Source organism: Seriola aureovittata, chromosome 4, assembly GCF_021018895.1.
Source record: "Seriola aureovittata isolate HTS-2021-v1 ecotype China chromosome 4, ASM2101889v1, whole genome shotgun sequence".
NCBI lineage: Eukaryota > Metazoa > Chordata > Actinopteri > Carangiformes > Carangidae > Seriola > Seriola aureovittata.
In genome coordinates, this window is record NC_079367.1 from 20,318,829 (window position 1) to 20,339,342 (window position 20,514).

At 38.6% G+C, this 20,514-nt stretch overlaps 1 protein-coding gene across 4 annotated transcripts in view; it reads right to left on the reverse strand.

The window, feature by feature from the left end:
• Positions 1 to 20,514, reverse strand: part of lrfn1 (leucine rich repeat and fibronectin type III domain containing 1) — a 157,301-nt gene that overhangs the window by 2,051 nt on the left and 134,736 nt on the right. For all 4 annotated transcript variants that reach the window (XM_056373503.1, XM_056373502.1, XM_056373501.1 and 1 more), the window contains one exon: positions 2,201 to 3,596. In XM_056373503.1, coding sequence (XP_056229478.1) covers positions 2,201 to 3,576 — 1,376 coding nt within the window. In that variant the 5' untranslated portion in view covers positions 3,577 to 3,596. The remainder of the gene's footprint in view (positions 1 to 2,200; positions 3,597 to 20,514) is intronic.

The following is a 20,514-nucleotide window of genomic DNA, read 5'->3' on the forward strand; positions in this document are numbered from 1 at the left end:
GCCATCGCAGCTCTAGCATTAAATATCACTCATTCTGGTAGAGAAACATAAAAAGTACTACACTCCATTAAAGCTGACAAATGAGAAAATATGTAACATTATAAAACAGCAATGAGAGGTTGCTCTATTGGGTATGTGTATAAAATGACAGTGAAAGGTAAACTGCACGGTGATAAACAAGGCAGAAGTGGCGCACTGTCTAAAGAAAATGCCACAACAGCTGCGGGCTGCAGGACAAGTGACGCATGATGTGAAGACAGTTTTGATGTGTGAATACCTAAGGTCACATTTTGTTGGCAACTGCAAGATTACATGACTCTAAATACGAAGGAGAAAGGCATTGTCTTCAGGTCAACATTGGCGTTAATATAATTAGAAGCTTGTTCCTTTTCCCTAAAGGGAGATTTTGATGGTTATCATTTGTAGGTAATGATGTACCACCTAAAGACAAAACAACACTCAGCTCCATGCCTAAACTGGATGAGAAAATTATACAGGAGAGAGACTCATTATATCTGATAAAACCTAGGAAAAAAAGTCGACCACTGTTATTAACTCGCTCCGTGAACACATAAATCCTGCAATACTTTTCCGTACGCTAGCTTCACTTTATGTGCGTCACATGTTGCATAAGAAACACATCGAGCTTATTCTCTTATTTAAAACAATATTTTTGTAAGCTTTGCAAATGGTAGTTTTTATTCACCATTTTAAAAAGAGTGAGCTCATACTGCAAGAGCATGTCTCAGTTTTTACTTGTAACAAAGGGTTATTCATTTTCCCATTTTCCCTGAATAATCACTTCATACATACATATATTACACATTGCAACTTAACTACTGTATATTGTAACTTACTATGAGTAACTTGCCTATATTGCCCTTGTGCTTCTATTCCTCTCTTTGCTTCAACCAAGCACTGGTACAAAGTAGTTAAGGACATTTAATCAAGTACTGTATTTCCATTTTCTGATCTGTGTAGTTCTTTTCAGAGGGAAATAATGTGACAGCTGTGGTTACTAGCTACTTTTCACATTAAAATTTTAAGGTGATGAGCTTATAGAATTCAATGCAAAAAATTATAACCGGTAAATTAAACCGGTACTTCCCAAACTTTTTGGATGGTTACAAAAAACCTTCAGTGCCTTGTCACAGTTCAGATGTCTGTGAGTTTACAGAAGTTCCACCAAAGAACGATTTCCCCATTAAAATTCTCAGATGGTTTCATTTACTATTTGAAGCCCAAAGAGGTAAATTGTCCAAAAAAACAAACAACCACATAAAAAAAATGATCTTAAGACCCCTGAGGTTTAAGTTGTGATCCTCTGGAGGGGCGTGACCCATAGGTTGGAAACCACAGTATAGTAGTTAAAACTAGCTCTACCTCGACCAGTTTCAACAGTAAAATGTTCCTTGCACATTGTTGCATCAGTGTTAAAAATCGAATAATGTCATGTATAATAACATATCAGTCACATTATTCTGCAGAATTAGTTCTTTAACTTTTGATCATTTAAGTATGTTTTGCTGATAATACTTCTGTATTTCAATGATGTCAAATTTTGAAGGCGGGACTTTTGAAAGGACTATTTTTATAGCATGGTCCTGCTCCTTTTACTTACTGTAAGTAAATGATCTGAATACTTGTTCCACCACCACTGCAACCAAGCCTATCATTAGACAACCATATCTAATCGCACTCTGTGTTGCAACCAATTAATGTAGACACTTGCTAATGATATAAACAGTTACATGCAGTAAAATAGTTGGTCTCATGTTATTGTTGTCAAATTATGTTTTAATGATGCTGAAAAGGCCCTTTAGTCCTTTAGAGCACTGAAGTTCACAATCTATTCATTTGATTGCAACAATCTACTCAAACATCAGAATGAATATTGTTTACTAAACCTGTAAATATCTTAATTATACTGTACTTTTTATGCATATTACAATGCATTTTAATGTATTTTAATTTATGGAAAAATATTCTTTCTCAGTTTATCCCCCAGACTACGCTATAGGGGTTCTGCTTATTTTTGGACATACTTAATCATTTTGCATCTTTGGGATCCGTCAATCTGCTGTAGCGGACCGTTGTGTCATTCAGCAGATGGTAACTCCAGATGTCTCACCTTTCCTCTTGTCCCTCCTCTACCACCCTCCTCTCCCTCCATTCATCCACCCCCTGCACCAAGACTTACCTGTACACCAAAGTATCATCTGCTGTGCTGTTGTACTGAATCTGGTACATCCTGATGCCGGGGATATGGCGCTCAGATGGCCAACGGATCACAGCTGACGAGGAGGTCAGCTCTGTGACCATCACCCTCCTGTCCTGCTTGTCATAGCCCTTTGTGTCATTGCCAGATTTGGAGGAGGTGGTGATGTCTGAGAGACCGGGGTCCTCACGCATGTGGCCTGTGTTGTTAACAAACAAGGGTAAGGGGATCATGTTGATCTCAACAGCAGCTGTAGCAATGCCTGCAGCATTGGACGCCACACAATTAAATGCTCCGCTGTCCTTCAGCGTAGTGATGAGAATATCAAGGGTGCCATTATCATACAGGATGGTGCGGGAATTATTATGCACCAGCTTGCCGTCTGGTGATCGCCAGTGAATATCTGGGTCTGGATCACCAACAGCTTTGCATTTAAGAGTCACACCCTGCCCCTCCATCACATACGGCTTAGTGGAAAGATGTTTGGTGATGAGCGGAGGCTCACAAATGAACTCCTCCTCTTGGATGGACCAGAAGTATTTGTCCATGAGGTGCTCTGGTGAGGCACAAGTCTCCAGATCATCCTCTCTTGTCAGCCTGCGGAGCCACAGCAGTTCACAGTTACAATGAAGAGGGTTTCCACCGAAGCTTACAGCCAGAGTGGACGAGCTGGAGCCCTTGGCATCAGACAGGACCTGTGCGTGCTGGAACAGGCTGTCTGGTGGCAGCTTCTGCAGCCTGTTTGAGGTCATGTCCAGCCGGACCAGCTTGGTGAGCAGCGTAAAAGTGCCTGCTCCAATGTGATCAATCAAGTTGTGGTCCAGTGTGAGTGTGTTGATGTTGGTCATTCTGGCTATGGCTTCCCAGGGAAGGCTGCGCAGGTTGTTGTTGGAAAGATCCAAGTCCTCTATGGTGGAAACAAACTCATCAAAGGAGGTGGGGGCCACCTGGTGGATCTGGTTGTTTCCGAGGATGAGGTGCCGCAGGTTGATAAGGCCTTTAAAGTGGTCGCTCTTTATCACACTGAGGCGGTTTCCATCCATGTGGAGCGCTCGCAGGGATCGCAGGCCGAAGAAGGCATGGGGAGTGATCTGGCTGATGGTGTTTCGGGACAAGGTGAGGTGGACCAAACTAGTCATGTTGAAAAAGTCTTTCCTGCGGATGATGGTGATGAAATTGTCAGTTAGTCGCAGCTCGACGGTCTTGCGGTCAATGGTGGGGGGCACGAACAACAGGCCAGTCTTAGCACAGAGCAGAGTTAGAGTGGGGGACAGGTGCTGGCAAATGCAGCGGCCGGGGCAGCTGTACCCTTTCACCAGAGCTGCACAGAGCAGCACGCACAGAACCAGTCGGTCCATTGTTGATCAGTTTCCAGGTCCTGTGTGTGAGACAGATACAAGGAAATAGGAGAAACAGTGAGTTAAAAAATAGAGATCTCTGAATGAATAAATAGCATCATTGCCTTTATGAGACCTGCTACAAAAATCAAGAGTCTGACCAAGATTGCTGAGACTGTCAGCAAGGTATCAATCACAAAATGAAATGGAGCTTTTCTGAAAGAATGGCACCTGGGATGATGAAAGGCTGTGCCAATACTGTCAGAAGCTCGTGTCTCTGTAGCCTTTCAATGGAAATAACAGAATGGCTGCATTACCACTGAACCATATAATTTGTCGAATGATCACAGGACAGTTTTCCTATATCAGGTAACCATACCATGTACATTTCCATCATATAACAAGGTTCGTGTGTTTTTCTTGCTCTGAATTCCACATCAGGGTGGAGAATTAAAGGTAGAAAAGGGCTCTTGTCAGCAGTGCTCAAGGAGCTTTATGACCTTTTCATGCTCTATGCTCTCCGCCCAATGCTTCCGCGATGTACTGCAAAATTAGACAGAAACCTGTCATGTAAATCACGGCAACAAAAAGTAAAGGTGAAAACAGCGGAAATGCAGCTTGTTTTTCAAGTCTATCCAATGAAGGCATTATTGGATGATTCTCGGGTTTTGAGGATGCTCTGATTCTCTGATTCCCCTTTAGAGGTATTGATTTCTCTCTTGGAGAGAACACGCCTGTGGTGACAGGAGTAAAAAGTGATCCTTTGCTGTAATAACCATAAGAGACCCCAGTGGAGCACCAACAGTGATGTGCTGATGCCCACTTTGGTGTCCATCTTCACTGTTAATACCTTAAGCTGCGCTGTTGATGAGAGAACATGTTAACGCACATAAAGTAAACGGCTGACAACTGACTTCTCTTTTCTAGGTTTAGAGATCGACATAAAGGTTGCTTCAGCCTACCACCCCATCCAACCCCACAGGGTGACAGCTTTGATCCCTGCCAGATCCAATGTCTCAATCAACAGTGATGTCTGTTTTTTTTTTTTAGAGGTCCAGCGTAAATATTTTTAATACACTCAAGAAATGCTGGCTGCGGATTTTAAGCACGATTTGAGTCTGTTTTTATGCCCTTTTGATGCTCCATCCAATTTGTCATGAGTAATTTGAGCCTTTATATCCACGTTACGCTACATCGAGGTGGTGCTGACGTCTTTAACACCACCGATTTCGTCCCCCATTGTGCCCAAAGGAAAAGCATCTAATGCTCACAGTACCAATAGCCCTAAATTAAATTAGATTTAAAAGTGCCTGCGGTGAAAGTCATAGAATATTTAAAATGCCACATGTCAAATTCCGTAGGAAAATAAAGTATAAGCAAAGTTTTCTTCCTCCTCAGACTCTCAGACGAACTTAATTGTATGCTATGCACGAACACTGTTTTCACACGTCTTAAACTTTACAAACGTGGCCTGATGACATTGCCTCATGTCGTTGCTATGCGTGAGAGAAGTGAGAAATTGCAAGTGCACTGCTGTCGTTTTACATCAACCTGTGTTGCGTTTGCCAGCCAGCAATGAAAGGTCTTAGTTGCTTTTTTCATTTGAACTCGCGTCGTGCACACACGCACGCACGCAAACACACACACACACACTGGCTGGTTACTGTCTGACAGACAACAGGGCACCTCGTTAACTATGAAATACTGCTGTCCAATCAGAGCGCTCATTAAAATCTGGTTTTGTATGATGTCATTTTCTGAGGGACGTAGAACAGCTTGAAGCACAAGCTCAAACCAGTGGGATAGTGTGTTAAATGTTGTTGATCAAATATAATCAACACTGACAGTATTACTCCTTTTTCATACTACTTTTCACTAGACCATTAAACGGTATTTAAAAAAAACACCAAACCCAAACTTTTGCTCAGTTTGTTTACACACTCCCTCCCTCCTGGTTCTGACTCTGCAGGCTTAGCTATAACCTCCATTTCCAGGACAGAACCACCTAACTGTCTGAAATTTCAAAAGATTTCTCCTTGTGCAATTTATTCAACAAAGAATATACAAGCAAGATAAAAATACAACTAGCTCACATAGTTATTTTCTCTGTTCAGTCATATTTATACTGAGGTTAAACAATTTCCTTGTACAAAGACACACACTAGGTGGTACACTGTGTGAGAAAATTTCCAAACCTCCAGAGAGAATTTATTTATTTAGCAACGCTCCCCTATGTTGGTAGCACAGTGTGCCTGCCTTGTCTAATTTAATTCTCTTAAATTTCCTTTTTTAAGATTCTGGGGAAGCTAAAACTACAACCGAGTTTGCTTCCTCTTAAAAAGGTTCCCTTAGAGCTACAATACAGCAGGGTGAGAGGGTTTCAACAGTGCTAAGATCTTTGGTTCAGATTTAATCTAATATTGTTGCCCAAGTTTGTTGAGTTTCATCACAATAGAGACCTCGCTTGCTTGTGTTAGTATTCAGAGAGTAACTAGGCCACAAAGCTCATGGTTTCTCAGAGGACCATCTGTGCCAGCGCATGTCCTGCCTCACCGTCGAGGATACTCTATTGATCTTTCAGCATCTCAGGGCGGGAGAAAACTTTGTTGCCACGGCAACTCTGGTGTAAAATGTAGGTCTTTGAATTGCATTAAGATGATGTTGAGTTGCCCGAAGAGCAGAGCTTCAATCTGAATGGGAGCTCAGAAGGTAAGAAGGGACGTACACGTCTGAATGGCCGAGTGAATTAAAAAGAAAGCTCTGCCTCGCATTTCTATTTCTGTTTTATTGCTTAATATTAGTGCCAGCTGCCAAATCTATAAGTAGACAATGGGAGGGAGCATAAGGTGAACTGGAATTTAGGTTTGTTTTTGTGTCCAGTCATGCAGGAGCACACAGGACTGCTTAGACCCCTTCAGTTTTAATTAAGAAAAGGTTGTATTCACATTCTGTAATATTCAGACACTAAAACAACTAGGCTATAAATGTTTTTTTTTTTTAAATCACACATTTACATTCATCCAGGAATATAATGATACCCATGACACATACCTATATAGTCTATGCACACATAGAGATATAAATATGCACATACTGTCTGTGTAAATGCGCCTATGGAGCTGTGAAACATCTGCAGAGCTTATGAAACAGTGCAGTCATAGCTTCATTTCTAAACCCCACTTAAAGTGTGTCCTCGTTTGCTTTTGAATATAGTAAGGTAAGCACTATAATTCATTATAATTGAAATTTGAAGATTTGCATATCCTAAGCCACCCATGAATGAACCTGCCACCATGCTCAAGTTTTCTCAAGTCTTGATCGGTCCCACAATCCACAAGCTTCTTTTCACATCTGTTGTCCTTGGCCACAAAAAGCCGTATTACTACAAGTTTGTCTAGTAAAAAGAAAATCATGCAGACATGCAGAAAACAGCCTGAATCTGAACCTCTGAACAGGAGAATATATGCAATTTGTTTCAAATTTTATATATTTAAATAAGCACTGATATAATGACATTTGACTTTTGACTTGATCTAAAATAAAATGGGGGGAAGTGGTCTCAGACTTTTGGACCCCACTTTAAATACGTCATTGTTATTGATCTGGTCAGAATATAACATTGTATGAATCTGAAAACTTCTGGAAATGCGGCACAGCAAATTGTGAAACAAAATAAATATTGTTTATTTACTTAACTTTGTAATATAATTACCTATATTAATATTGATCATTTGCCAAAACAAAGTACTAGTTTTGTTTTAATTATGCTTTTGTTTAATTTTGCCCCCATAACACAGCTTAAAATGCATGTCAGAATTAGTGAAGCTAATTTTACAGGGAGAGCTAAGTAGCTCTCCCTGTGGACACTAATGACTGATGACTCTCATCTGTATTAGAGGTGTATTAGCGCTGGTGGTTTTAGTTTCTTTAATGCCTGTGAAAGTTCTCCTCTGTTGTACCCTGGTTATTTGTGTTTTGTCTTAAGTGCAGTTTTTAATTTTTAGACATGTGCTTATGGTATGGGCTTCTTCAGAAGCTACACTGTTGTCTAGAAGACGCCTGCTGTCTGCCCTCCTATTGGTGGGTGTGTTTCTGACCTAGCTTCAGTTTGGGGTGATCCTTATTATTGATTACTGTGCATTTTGATTCTGAGTTACCCTGCTTGTACTGGGTGTATTTAGCTTTGTTTTAGCCGTTTGCACAGACATATACTCTTGAGTGTGTGTTGTTAACCACTGCACCAATAGAAGCAGTCCTTTCACCAGCTGTGTGGGGATTTCTGTCCCTTGGTGCCTATTTGGACGTTAACTGCTTGAACAAGGGTTGTAAATTTTTCTGCTTTACATCTGGCTGTGTGGTAATTGTTCTCTTGCCTCTGATACTGGACCAAACTGGATAAAAAGAGGTGATGGCAACTACAGCTGGAGCAATTAGGCAACCAACAGAGGAATTAATCATCAAAAAATGCTGATAAATGATTAATTATTTAAATCAGTTATCAAGGGAAAATGACAAATGGTCTCTGGCTCCAGCTTATTAAATGAGAGGATTTGATTACTTTCTCTTTGTTATATCATTGTAAAAGGATATTTTTGAGTTTAGGATCGCCGGTTAAAACAAGTAACTGAGGACATCCCCTTGGGCTCTAGGAAACTGATTGTGATTTTTTACTATTCTGACATTTCATAGACTACACCTTTATTCAAAAAAAATAATTGGATTAATTAACAATGAAAACAATCATTAGTCGCTTCCCTAAGAGCAACACTGTTGACAGGTCTTGGAACAAAGGTTGGTAAAGTTTTATTTTACATTTCCTGTATTTGCCAGTTAAACACATGGAAACTTTCCTCACACTTTCTTAAAAAAATTGCTGATTTGGTATTTATATGTTAATTACTAGGACAGTTCAATGAAAGGTCTACACAATTTAGCACTGATTGTAAGGGAAATGGAGAAAGTGTCAGTCATTACCCTCTTATTACACAATCAAATAAAATAAACAAAAAGCCCTAATTCTTGATTCAGTACACAACGTGCTACAGTGAGTCATTTTATTTTACAGGTCCGGTCTTAGCTAGAAATAGTGTATGTAAACATAAACGTAACATAAACGCACATCTATAATATATGGCAGTTCAACGTCATAAAGACTTTTTGTCAGTCTTTTTATGAAACTCTATGAACTATTTTTTACTTTACTACCACATAATTTACTATTTTTTACTTAAACACTTGACTATAACAAGCAATTAACATTTTCCCTTATTATTCATACTAAACTTTGAAATTTTGAAACTGATTTGAAATACCCCTGTAATTAACAATTAAATACCAGCAATTTTACAGGAAATTATAGGGAAAATTTCCAGGAAATTAGATGGAAAATACTGGACCTGTAAAGCAAAGCGTTACACTTACATTACATCTGATCCTGAGCACAGATTATTAAGATTATCAAATGTTACCATTCACAAAACACAGAACAAGCATAATTCTGCACAAGGTATGTACATGTGAGTACAGTATATTAAACACAAAGCCACCCACACACAAACACAGGAGAATACATGCAGAAACACAACAACCTATCTACACGTCCGTGTAACATACAGACAAACATGCTGAGCAAAGAGAGAGCGAGCAGTAAGAGGAAAAAACGAAGAAAATAATAAATTAATGCACAGTTTGGATTTCTGCCTCAGACACACTAATGTAAGTTTGTGTCTGTGTGTTTATATTTTTGTTCTCAAACATACTGAGAAAAAAACATGAGCAAAAAATAAACTTGCCTGCTTCTTATTAATGTTCTTATGGTTTACAAATTCTCAATAGAGCTCTGTTCAAAGAGGAGACACCTGAGCAGGTGCTTGTGAGAATTCTTCAACAATCAGCCGCTCGCTTAAAAATGACTATAAGTGAGAGCTTAGAAGGCGTCATAAACAATGCCGGAGGAATCAAATAAAGGCTGAAAGATGTCGTCTCAAACAGCCTGTCCTATTTCTGACTGTGTAACACCTTTCTGCCGCTGCACTCCTAACGCACAGCATCCCGTTTACACATTAAACAGAACGAGCAGCTGCAAGGACAATAACGCATTCGCACAACTTCTTTATTTAAACACAGCTGAATGACAAGCAGCTTGCTTTTTCACCTGCTCAGTTACACCCAAATACTGTAGTATAACTCCAACATAACACTGTTGGAAATGTTAATTAGGACGTTCCTGAATTCTCCAGGATGTTCTCATGATTAATTAACCAGACAGAAATAACGGTTTTACAAATTGAACAACTGAGGACAACTCAGTTATATTCTCATAAATCACAGAACTGTCACATGAAGCAAGCACACACCTCAGTTTCACAAAAATCAAATGCCCAGATCAAACAGTGTCTCCTTAATTATTGTCCTCTGTGAGAATAATGTATATGAATCTTAACTACCATCATTACACTCTGCTTATTACCTGTCAGCTTATATTCACTCAGAATGAAATGTGGCCTCACTTGATGTAATGTTGGGATCATAATGTGGTGACAGTAGCTTCTTTTTCCAGGGCAGCATACCTCAGATGATCTTTGTGGTTTTTTGTAATGAAAAACACCACTGACCTTTAAAATTTTAATTCATGTGAGAGCACGCTCAAGCTGAAATAATTAGTCGATCAGCATAAAATTAATCAACCCAATAGTTTCCCCTATTACTTAATTCCAGTTTTGTAGCTGTGAAGATTTGTAGCTTTTCTTTGCTGTTGCTGCTTGAATATCTTTGGTTTTTAGCCCGTGATAAGACAAAACAAGAAATAAGAAGATGTCACATTAGGTTTAAGGTACTTGCCATGAGAGTTTTCCACAATGTTCTGGCTTTTTATAGATCAAATAATTAAATTGGTCTCTTTTTTTTTTTTTTTTTTACACTTTTTGGGTGTTTTATTTGAAGTCTTGACATCCATAAGAAGATATATTTGTGGTTGTAAGCCTCTCTCAGGCTTATCTCTGGAGCTCTAGTAACAACACGTTGGTGAGCCAATCAGAAGAGAGGCTCTGAGCTTCTCTTCTGATTGGCTGACCACTTTCTGAGAGACTGAATGAAAATATAGCAGATTTTAGGTAAACACTTTGATAAATCAAATCCTGCAAGGCTGGACAGTGAGTCCGGGTGGGCCGGGCTTGGGGCATGGCTGAGAGAGGTGACTGCTTTGTTGTGACATCACAAAGTAACAGAAGAGCTTATTATATATTATACTACTGGTAAGTTACAAAGTCCTGATGGCTCATTTTAAGGCTCGGTTTCTGAATACAGGCTGTGTGCATTTCTCTGTGGACTGAATGCTTTAATACTTTTACAGTATTAATGTAGCACCTAGACCTGCTTTATAAAAAAAATGACATGGAAATCTCAATTAGTGCAATATGGGACCTTTAAGCCGAAATGGCAAAATTGTCTGACTAAACGACCAGTATGAATATGTCAAAATTATATCAATGAGACTGAAAAACCAAACGGAAAATAAATAATCTGCAGTTTAATGTATAATTAAAATATTCATTAATGGAAACCCTAGATTACAGTTACATTAGATGAAGCTCAAGCGTATTTTGAATGTGACATTGAAAATAGTCAGTGATCAAATATGGACAATGCCAGAGTTTGTCCTTACCTCACAAAAACATCTGTTCAGAGTATTGTAAGGATATTTTCTGGACATGACTTTGTCAGGAAGCTGTAAATACCAATTAGACTGTGCAGGCAGTGAACTGCTAGCTGACCTTGTGTGACTCTTGTCAGGATGCAGGCATAATTATTGACAGGCTGAGTTCATTGGAGTCAGTTCTGTCTCCACCAGTGGACGCCTAAAGTGAGGCTCCACAGCCCCAGGGATTTCTGGTCGCATCTCATCAAGGGGCGTGGGGTGGGGTGGGGTGGGGGGTGGGGGGTGGCAGCGGGCTATTGTCGTAAACAGGAGAAGCATTTGCATATTATAATTATGCCTGCATGCAAAGATGGTCTCCTCGATTACATCCCATTTAAAACTTTCAATGAAGAAGAATTGAGAAGCACAAACTACTGCAGCTCCATAAACCAAGAGCTTCTCTAAGCAAGACTGAGAACATTAGAATTACATTGGCACTGCATAAATATAGTCATGCATATCACTTGTCAATTCAACACTTAAGGTGATTGATTGTTACCCTTACCTGCAACAAGCTCATTTTAATTTGAATACAGATATAATCAACCCTCAATAGCTGGTGCAACAGTTGGAAATTATCTCAAAGTGAATAAATATGTTTTATAATAATTAGGCTTTTGCAATTAAAATAACACAATAAAAAATCTGCTAATTGTTAAGGATTGGTAACTCAGTTCTCTGACTGATTTCCAAAAGTGTACCCTTGAATATTACCTGCTGATTCACGCATAAAAAGTCAATTAGCTTACATGGGGGGGATTGGAAGACATACCTGTAATTAAGATTAGTTTCACCAAATATCTACTTTGACAAGTGGCATAACATGTGGACAGATTTTCCTGATCATAGTGCTGCAGTTAATCTGCTGATTAATTTCTTGATTAATCAATGGTTCGGTTTATACAATTTCAGAAAATAATGGAAAATGCCCATCATAATTTCCCAGAGCATTAAGTTGTCATGTGTATTGTTTGTTTTGTCTGAACAATCCAAAACCCCAGAATATCCAGTTTACTATCATACATGACTGAGAAAAACTGGAAATATTTGAGAAACTAAAACCACTGAATATTTTGGCATTTTGGCTTTTTAATAATCAATTAATTATTTAATCAGTTTACCTCATCGTTTGTTTAAGAATTTCTTTACATCAGACAATCTTCACAAATAATCATGGTATGTGAATCTCCCTCACTCAAATAATCAAAGTGGAAATGAGCTTGAGTCACATGAATGACATACGAGTGCTTTTTCATGTGAAGTGATTGTTTCTTGCTTTTTAGGTCTCACAGCCACTCACGCTACATTTCTGCACAGAATCCTGATTACCGTATATTCATTCACTCAATCCTTCACTGAAATAGACTCACTAATCACAACCACCATATGATGCATAATGGAATTATTTGATATGGTGTTGTTCCAGTCAATCCACTTTACACACAAATTGCCTCCACAACTAAGCCAAAATTAAAAAAAAAAAACAAACCCTCTGACTGCATTCCATCTGTTAGCTGTCATGATTAATAGAATAAACAGGACAATTCACTGCCCTCTGATTTACAATGGCCACTTGCCTATTTTAGATTTGCTGTGAGAGGTTTTGCAGAGCTTCACACTCAGAGAGGACGCTGGCCTTTCTGAAGTTCACACTTTGGATAAAGGACACTGCAGCAATTATAATAAAGATCAACTGCGCTGTTTCATCTTTAATGATATAGAGTGTTAATATGCTGGGCTTGAGTAAAATTATAACATATACTAAAGTAAAATTAGAGTGCTAGATGGATACATCCTGAAGGAAGGACATTTAGTCATTCAGTAGCTCGTTCAGTACAGACAATACAAACCAGTGCAAAGGATACAACTGACAAAATTAAGACAATAAAAAAGGCAATGACAAATAATAAAAATCATACAAAGACTAAATAACAATAAACAATAATGAATTTTGGGAAAATGTACTTTAAGTATAAAAGTAAAGCCAAAATGAGCTCTGTCAGTATTACTTTATCATATATTGTATCATTGGATTATCATTATTGATGCAATAATATGCTTTAATATACTTTATAACCATGCATTATATTTGATATGCTCATTTTAAGCCTTTAACATCTTCATCTGCAAAATAAAGTGTAGCTACTGCTGCAAAACAAATGTAGTGAAGTAACAAGTAGAATTTCACACTAAATGCAGTGGAGTAGAAGTATGAAGTAGCATAAAATTAAAACACGTAAGTACATCAGATTTGTACTTGAAGTACAGTACTTGACTAAATGTACTTTCTACCTATGAATGATATGAATAACCTGCAAATGTAGTACACCAGAACAATATACTTTACTCACTGAAAGAAACAACCCACCTTAGGGATTGCAAGGGCTCAGCCTAAATTTGTTCCTTTTTGGAGACATGTCCTGACATCTACCAAAAGCCTGACAATACACAGTGTGGCTGTTACTCCTTTCCCCATGTAGCAGTTTCACCGACACCTTTCAAGAGATTGCTGAAGTACAGTCAACATATTTGACAATTGAAAAAAAAAAAGAGCAGTGATAAACAAGCATTGATAAAAGCAGGAGCTGCTGGCAAACAATATGAGGACAGAGTGATTCTGAATGACACCCAGCTTATGGGATTTCTATTTCTAGGCTTAGATATTTTGAAATTCAGCAAGGGTCAGTGACAAGAATTGGTTATTTTATAAACATTGTAGCAGCGTGATTGTCTCTTCTATGTGTAGTTTGTGCATGTGTTCCCATACGGTGACAGTTTTGTTACTTCCTCACTGATGCATGTCTATTTGTCCTCTGCACTTTTCATTTTACCCACTGAATTGTTATTTTATTGTATTCTGGTCTTCTTGTTCCTTGGAATTGCAGCTCCACACCCTCCTCGCTCTGTGCAGATGAGCTGAACAGCCCTCTGAATTGGTGCTTTATGATGCTACTTTGTGCTACGGTGATGCTAAGGAATCCACACTTGGTTTCAAATCCTCCTCCCAAGGCTCCTATACTGCATTGATCCTGCTCTGTATGTACCCTTGCAAGGCATTATGTATGCCTGTTATGTGTTTCACTGCCACAGCAGATTCTAGCTAAGAGTTGATTCACACTTTGGAGACAATATATCTCAAATGGCTGAACTTAAACAACTAAAGATGGATTACTGACCAGCTTGTTCTATATTAAAGGAAGCATGTCTGAAACAAACAATGCAGACAAATCACACAATAGAATCACAAATAATTGATTCCTTTAAATCAACTACTACAGTTACAATAAGGATTTTTTTCAAACACAACAACACATACACACTATCATGGACTAATTTAAGCTGCTGATGCATCTAACTTGGGTTTTTAGCCACACTAATGACATAGTTCTAGAAACAACCATGTTGGTTACTCCGTAAACCGCTAAATATCTCAACCACTACTGATAGCCCTGATCTTTTATACAGACATTCATGGTCCAAATGGGATAAATCGTAATGACTTTAGTGATCCTGTGTGTTTTCCTCTAGTGCCACCACTATTTTGACATTTTTGCCTTTGTTTTTTTTTAGTGAATTGTCTGAACAACTATTGCATGGATACAGATATCCATGGTGTCCAGATGACGGATCTTAATGACTCTGGTGATTCTCTGACATTGTATCGAGTGCCACCAGCAGGTCAAATTTTTCTCCTTTCCAGATACATATCTCAGAAATCTAAATGATAAATTGGGAATGGGATTTTGTAAAAACATTCATGGTTTCCGGACAATGTTTCCTATCCTGGATAGGATGTATCCTGATTTGGGTGATCCTCTGACTTTTCCTCTAGTGTCACCATGTGGTTGAAAGTTGTGATTTTGAGTCATAGTACAGGATGAATTGTAATATCTTTGGCAATGCCATCATCAGGTCAAAATTTGAATTTGCCCAAATACCTGCAAAACTGACATTTCCGTCAGCCTCAGCTGTACTTTGTGTTTGGTACTGATTAGCATATTAGCATAATAACATTAGAATTAGGTCAACGCTATGCTGCGCCTCAGTACAGCCTCACAGAGCTCAGGTCGATTAGTTGTTACAATGTAGTGTCTCACCAACATGAACATCAAAAGTGTTCTTGACGGCTTCATTCAAAGGTGGTGTTAAAAGCCGGTCATCATAGAGAGAGAGGGGAGTCGTGGTATCATTTAAAAAGAAGGATAATGGTATGCATTCTCAGACAGTCTCTCCTGGAAGAGATGCCCTCATTGTGTTGCACTTGGCTGTTCACACACTAAGTGAAGGAAATATAGTTGTATCAGGAATGAAAACAGAGAGCTAGAAAGTTACAGAAATGGTCACACAAAGTCCCCCAATCAGATGTCCCAAAGGTGTGGGGGGAGTGGGTTTCTGGAGCTATATGACCACCTGACAAGCAGTTCATATGGAGTACACTGGCCTCTGGTTTTCTTAAACTAGAGTACTGCCTTGCTTCCTAACCAGACCCTACTATATGTATATGACTCCATTAAGTCAAATACAGAGTAAATATCCTATGTGTACCTTCTCCTTTGAGATTAAAGTATTATTTAATTATCAAAAACAATTGAGATTTATTACCAATGGGATCCACATGAATAAATCTACTGTAAAAAAATAATGGAAAAATTCATGCAGCTCTAATTGATATAGACGACAGTGGTCCAAATTCACTCAAGGCTGTAATGCTTGTGTGTGTCACAACCTCAGAAAGAGGCAGCTTTGCCTGCATGTGATTCAGTCAGTGCACACAAATAATGGATCACACGGCTTCAATTTAACACCCTTCAAAGGAAACACTGCAAAAAGCAGGTCTAGGCAGAACTTTTGTCAAACAAATATTTTGGGTATTATATTCATATTTTCACTACAGGGTGTCTGAGCCTCACTAATCTGGTCTCTGTGTCAAATAAAGCACCTTTCAATGGCAAGACATACACAGTGGCAGTGGGGCAGTAAATAGACATAAGGTGTGGATTTATCTACAGTTGTCTTTGTACCTAGAAAATTAATTGAATTGAATGAAGACTTGCTGCTGCCAACAACATCACCATGTACCAGTTCCTTTATTTGTTCACCGTGACAACTAAAAACAAAACAAAACAAAACAAAACAAAACAAAACAAATCGCATTAATCTTATACACCATCTTTTGTAAAACTGCTAATACTGGATTTGCATTTGCATTTATGAATTTGTTTATTTGTGCGGTTTGTATGATATGTATTGACTTGTTTTGCTTTAGTATGGGGTGCACCATGAAAATGTGGTGCCATGTTGTTCTTTATTCATGTATTTTTAAATGTTATCTTCAACTGCAGTGCCAGATTAACCCACTAAGGGAGCCCAGGACTACTGAGCCCCTCCCCAGGGGCCAGGAAACTAACGAGCCTCAGGGTTTGCTGTGTGTTCAGTTGGTATGTGATTATTTGATTAAACACAAATTTATTTAGAAATATACAGCACATACGAAATATCTAAGACAATAAACCTATATTTTTACAAGGCCCCATTACAAGACAGGGCCTTGTGATTTGTTAGGGGCCACCTTCAGTTTCTTTACATTCCAGTTTTCATTGTGCTGTAGTGGTTATTATCAAGCTAATTAGCAAATAATGAAATCACCACAAAGTAAATGTTTAATATTAGTAAAAGTATATGACACACAGACAACCTGAGGGGGCTGGGCCCCCTGAGGGTCTGGGGCCCTGCAGCATTATCCTCCTTGCCTGGTTGGTGATCCAGCCTTGCTTTAACTACATTCAAGTTACAGGTACCCTGTTGAAAGAACAAAACACATTGTATGTATCCTTGAGGCCTAATAACTGCATTTAATGCATTCATAAAACATTTACAAAGATGATTTTAAAGGAACTGGAAAGCTACGGTACATTGTCTACATGCATGTTGACTTGTGATCGGATCACTGCTGCAGCGGATGCATGTCAATGTCAGGTCTGAGCAGGGGCCATGGTGAGCCACTCTTAAAAAACAGTGCTCCACAGCGCTACTAGTGGTTGAAAACTCCACATGGTACCTTTAAAATTTACCCAACCTTTCTGTAAAGTTTCGTAAAAAATGCAAATAATGAACTCAATTATGTAACATGCACGATAATAATAAATTGTTTAAGATATCAAAGTGTTAGAAAGATCTAAATCAAATTAAGACCCAATTTTATATCTCCGAGCCTGGAAGTGTTACCTGCCAGGTTCATATAAGGGTCATGTTTAAGAAGTACTGATATGCATGATTCAGAGCGAATTAGATCTTTATTTGACAATTCTGCCTCCGATTATAGTTATTTGTGGAAATTAGGTCAATGCAGTTAATCCATGACATATCTGTATAATTAGTAATTATATCAATGAAATGTCTAGATTGAGCGCAGACAAGCTCATGCCACACTTTGTGAGTCCCTAATCACAAACCTGTCAGGCCTGTTATTTGAGATTGAAAGACACATTTAGCTCTCGCTTATCAGTCACATAATTATTTTTTATCTAGAATTTTTTTCATAGCTGTGCACAAAGTTAATACAGCTGGATCCTTGTAAAATAGTCAATTGCACTTTCTCTATAATGGAAAATCAGTGTTACAAAACTGGATTAACTACTGTGTAAAGTTGTTGATGATTTCCAAACCAGCCAAAAGAAATTAACCGGATTAAATCATTTGAACCTCCAACCCTGTCATCAAAATGCTTTAGCTACTTCCTTAGTTTCATTTAAATTGCATAGCTGTTTAACCTTGGAAATATATTTCTTCTAACTAACTATAATATAACAAAAAAGGTCAAGATCTATTTTCTGAAATAATTATACTGGCCGATGTTAATGGACAAGAAACATTAAATACAGTACATCTAGTGACTTTACCACCAGCAAGAGGAAGTTCATTATGGGCCATTGCGCATGTGGCTGTACCATAAATAATTAGTTCACAACCTATTTGAGGAAGGTGGCATTATCAGAAATTGCTCTTTATTTTCTGTCTCTAGTTAATTAGTAAATTTGATAAATTAGCCACTGAACCAAATTGCTGTCCAAAAGCTATCAAGTTAGGAACAAATTAAGCCTGAGAAATGAGGACATCAGAGAACATTCACTGGGATTGAGCTGAAAGTGATTTTTTGGGGGGGTATTGTTCCCTTTTATTGGGCAGAACGTGAATTTCATTCAAAATCTTACATCAAGCAGTTTCTACACATTCAACATCTCCCAAATGGGTGCTTGCTGCCATATTCAATGCAGACGTCTGCTCAGTGCAGAAAATGATTTGTAAATAACTCGCTGCCTTGGATTTGAATGAATTCTTAAAGAAGATGTTAAGATCACTTCCCAGGTTTGATATATGATCTGAAAAAGAGAGGGCAGCGCGGTAGCTCGAGTGGTTTTGTCTTTCGTTTTGATCTCCGGCCCTGGCCCTTTCTTGTGCAGACTCTGTTTATTTCCTCAGTGTTTGTGTGGGCTTACTCCAGGAGAGTGATCTTTCATCTAAATGAATTACACGGAACTGGAGATATCACTTGCTAATTAGTGGAATACATAGCAAAGGGTATGTTTTTTTTTTGGAATGACAGATATTTTATTTGTTTCATGTAGTCTGACTGATAGTTTTCATATGCTGCAGGAGACAGGTGCGGGGAATGAACTGAGAATAATGCAGCTATAAAACATACAACACCAATACAGAATGTGACTGGGATAGTTTCAAATGACATTTCTATAATTTACTCCAGACACTAACACACACCATAATCTTGGACAACAGGGCAACCTGCTCAGCGCCATTATTGCACTTTAATATAGCTCTGCCCATGCCACTTGTCCATAATACTACAACCAGGCGAGCTCATTGTGTTGCCAGGACCACTTTTAACATCCCTGCCTCATGTGCAGCTCCTCCTCCTCCTCACTCTCCTCTGCCTATGAGCCAATGCAAATTACAGTAACAGCTTGGACGTGAGTATAATCTCAAGTGGTGCGAGCTGGGCTCCATGGCAAGGCATGCAGGCAGATGGAAGCAGAGACTCTGCCAGGCCTCTTTAGGGGCTCCCACTCTTTCTCCAGCATGCTAGACAATGGAGGAGCTGTGGCTCATAACCAGCTACTGTACTCGTCTGCCACTATCATGCAGCCTACTCCCTTACGCTGTATTTGGTAAATGATATGAAAGGAAGGGGACTCCTGTCATGGCCTTGTTTAGACCCATGCACAGATGGCCACATTATATCATGAGGCACTTAAAAAAAGCAGAGGGCAGAGATGGTTGTTCAGATATTCACATTTGGTATGATGAAGGAGAAGTGAGGGGAGCACAGTGGGTGTGTTTCTTTATGTATCTCTGCACAGCAGGTGGTAAAGGCCTTTCCCCTTGAGCTATGGTAGATTTATAAATAGCACTTTAAATAAACAGCCTACTCTATTTGCATAAAAGTTCATATCAGAATTCAATGGAAATTATTTTTGCCCCATTAGGAGAAAAGCTTTGATTCTCTAGAAAAAGCAACATATATTATTCATTAATGCAACTCCAGTGAGTACAACACTACTTCCAAAACTGTACCTATGTGTCTGAACATACATCATCTAGGCAATATTCATACAATATACACTATGAAGGATAATTAAATTGAGCATATTTTAAATATGTTATAGGTTTGGGTTGCCTCAGGAAGAACAATTTAGTTTCAGCATTGAATTAGTTTTTCTACTGTCGGTATCGCTGAACTTTCACTAACTTCTGCCTCTGATAGCCATGAACCAGAGAGACGCTCTGCTCTGTAATTTGTCATGCCCTGTTGATTTCTGAAAAAGTGAATAAAAAGATAAATTTATGAAAGAGAAAGGAGAGAGGGAAAAAAACTGATACCTTTCTGATTCAGATGCTTTTTTAATTCAAAAGCTTGCCTCTTTGGATTTAAGCACTGCAGTAAAAGTTGCATCAAAATATAATGCACCTGTTATTTTGAATGAATGAGCTCCGGGCTTTACACTTGCATGACAACACAGATCAGAGGTTCTCTGTTTTGCTGCTCTGGGAGAAAGGCTTGTTTATGCTCACAAACACTGATTGTGTTATTCTTGGCCATTAATGTAAATTGATTCTTAAACTCAGTTATATTCCTTGTAAGTAATGAGGACGCTTATGCAATAAGGTTGCACCTCCATGTGTCATTAAACATGCCTCTGAATTTTTAATCATGTGACGCCGTAAATCAGGGAGCTCCGAGACAAATA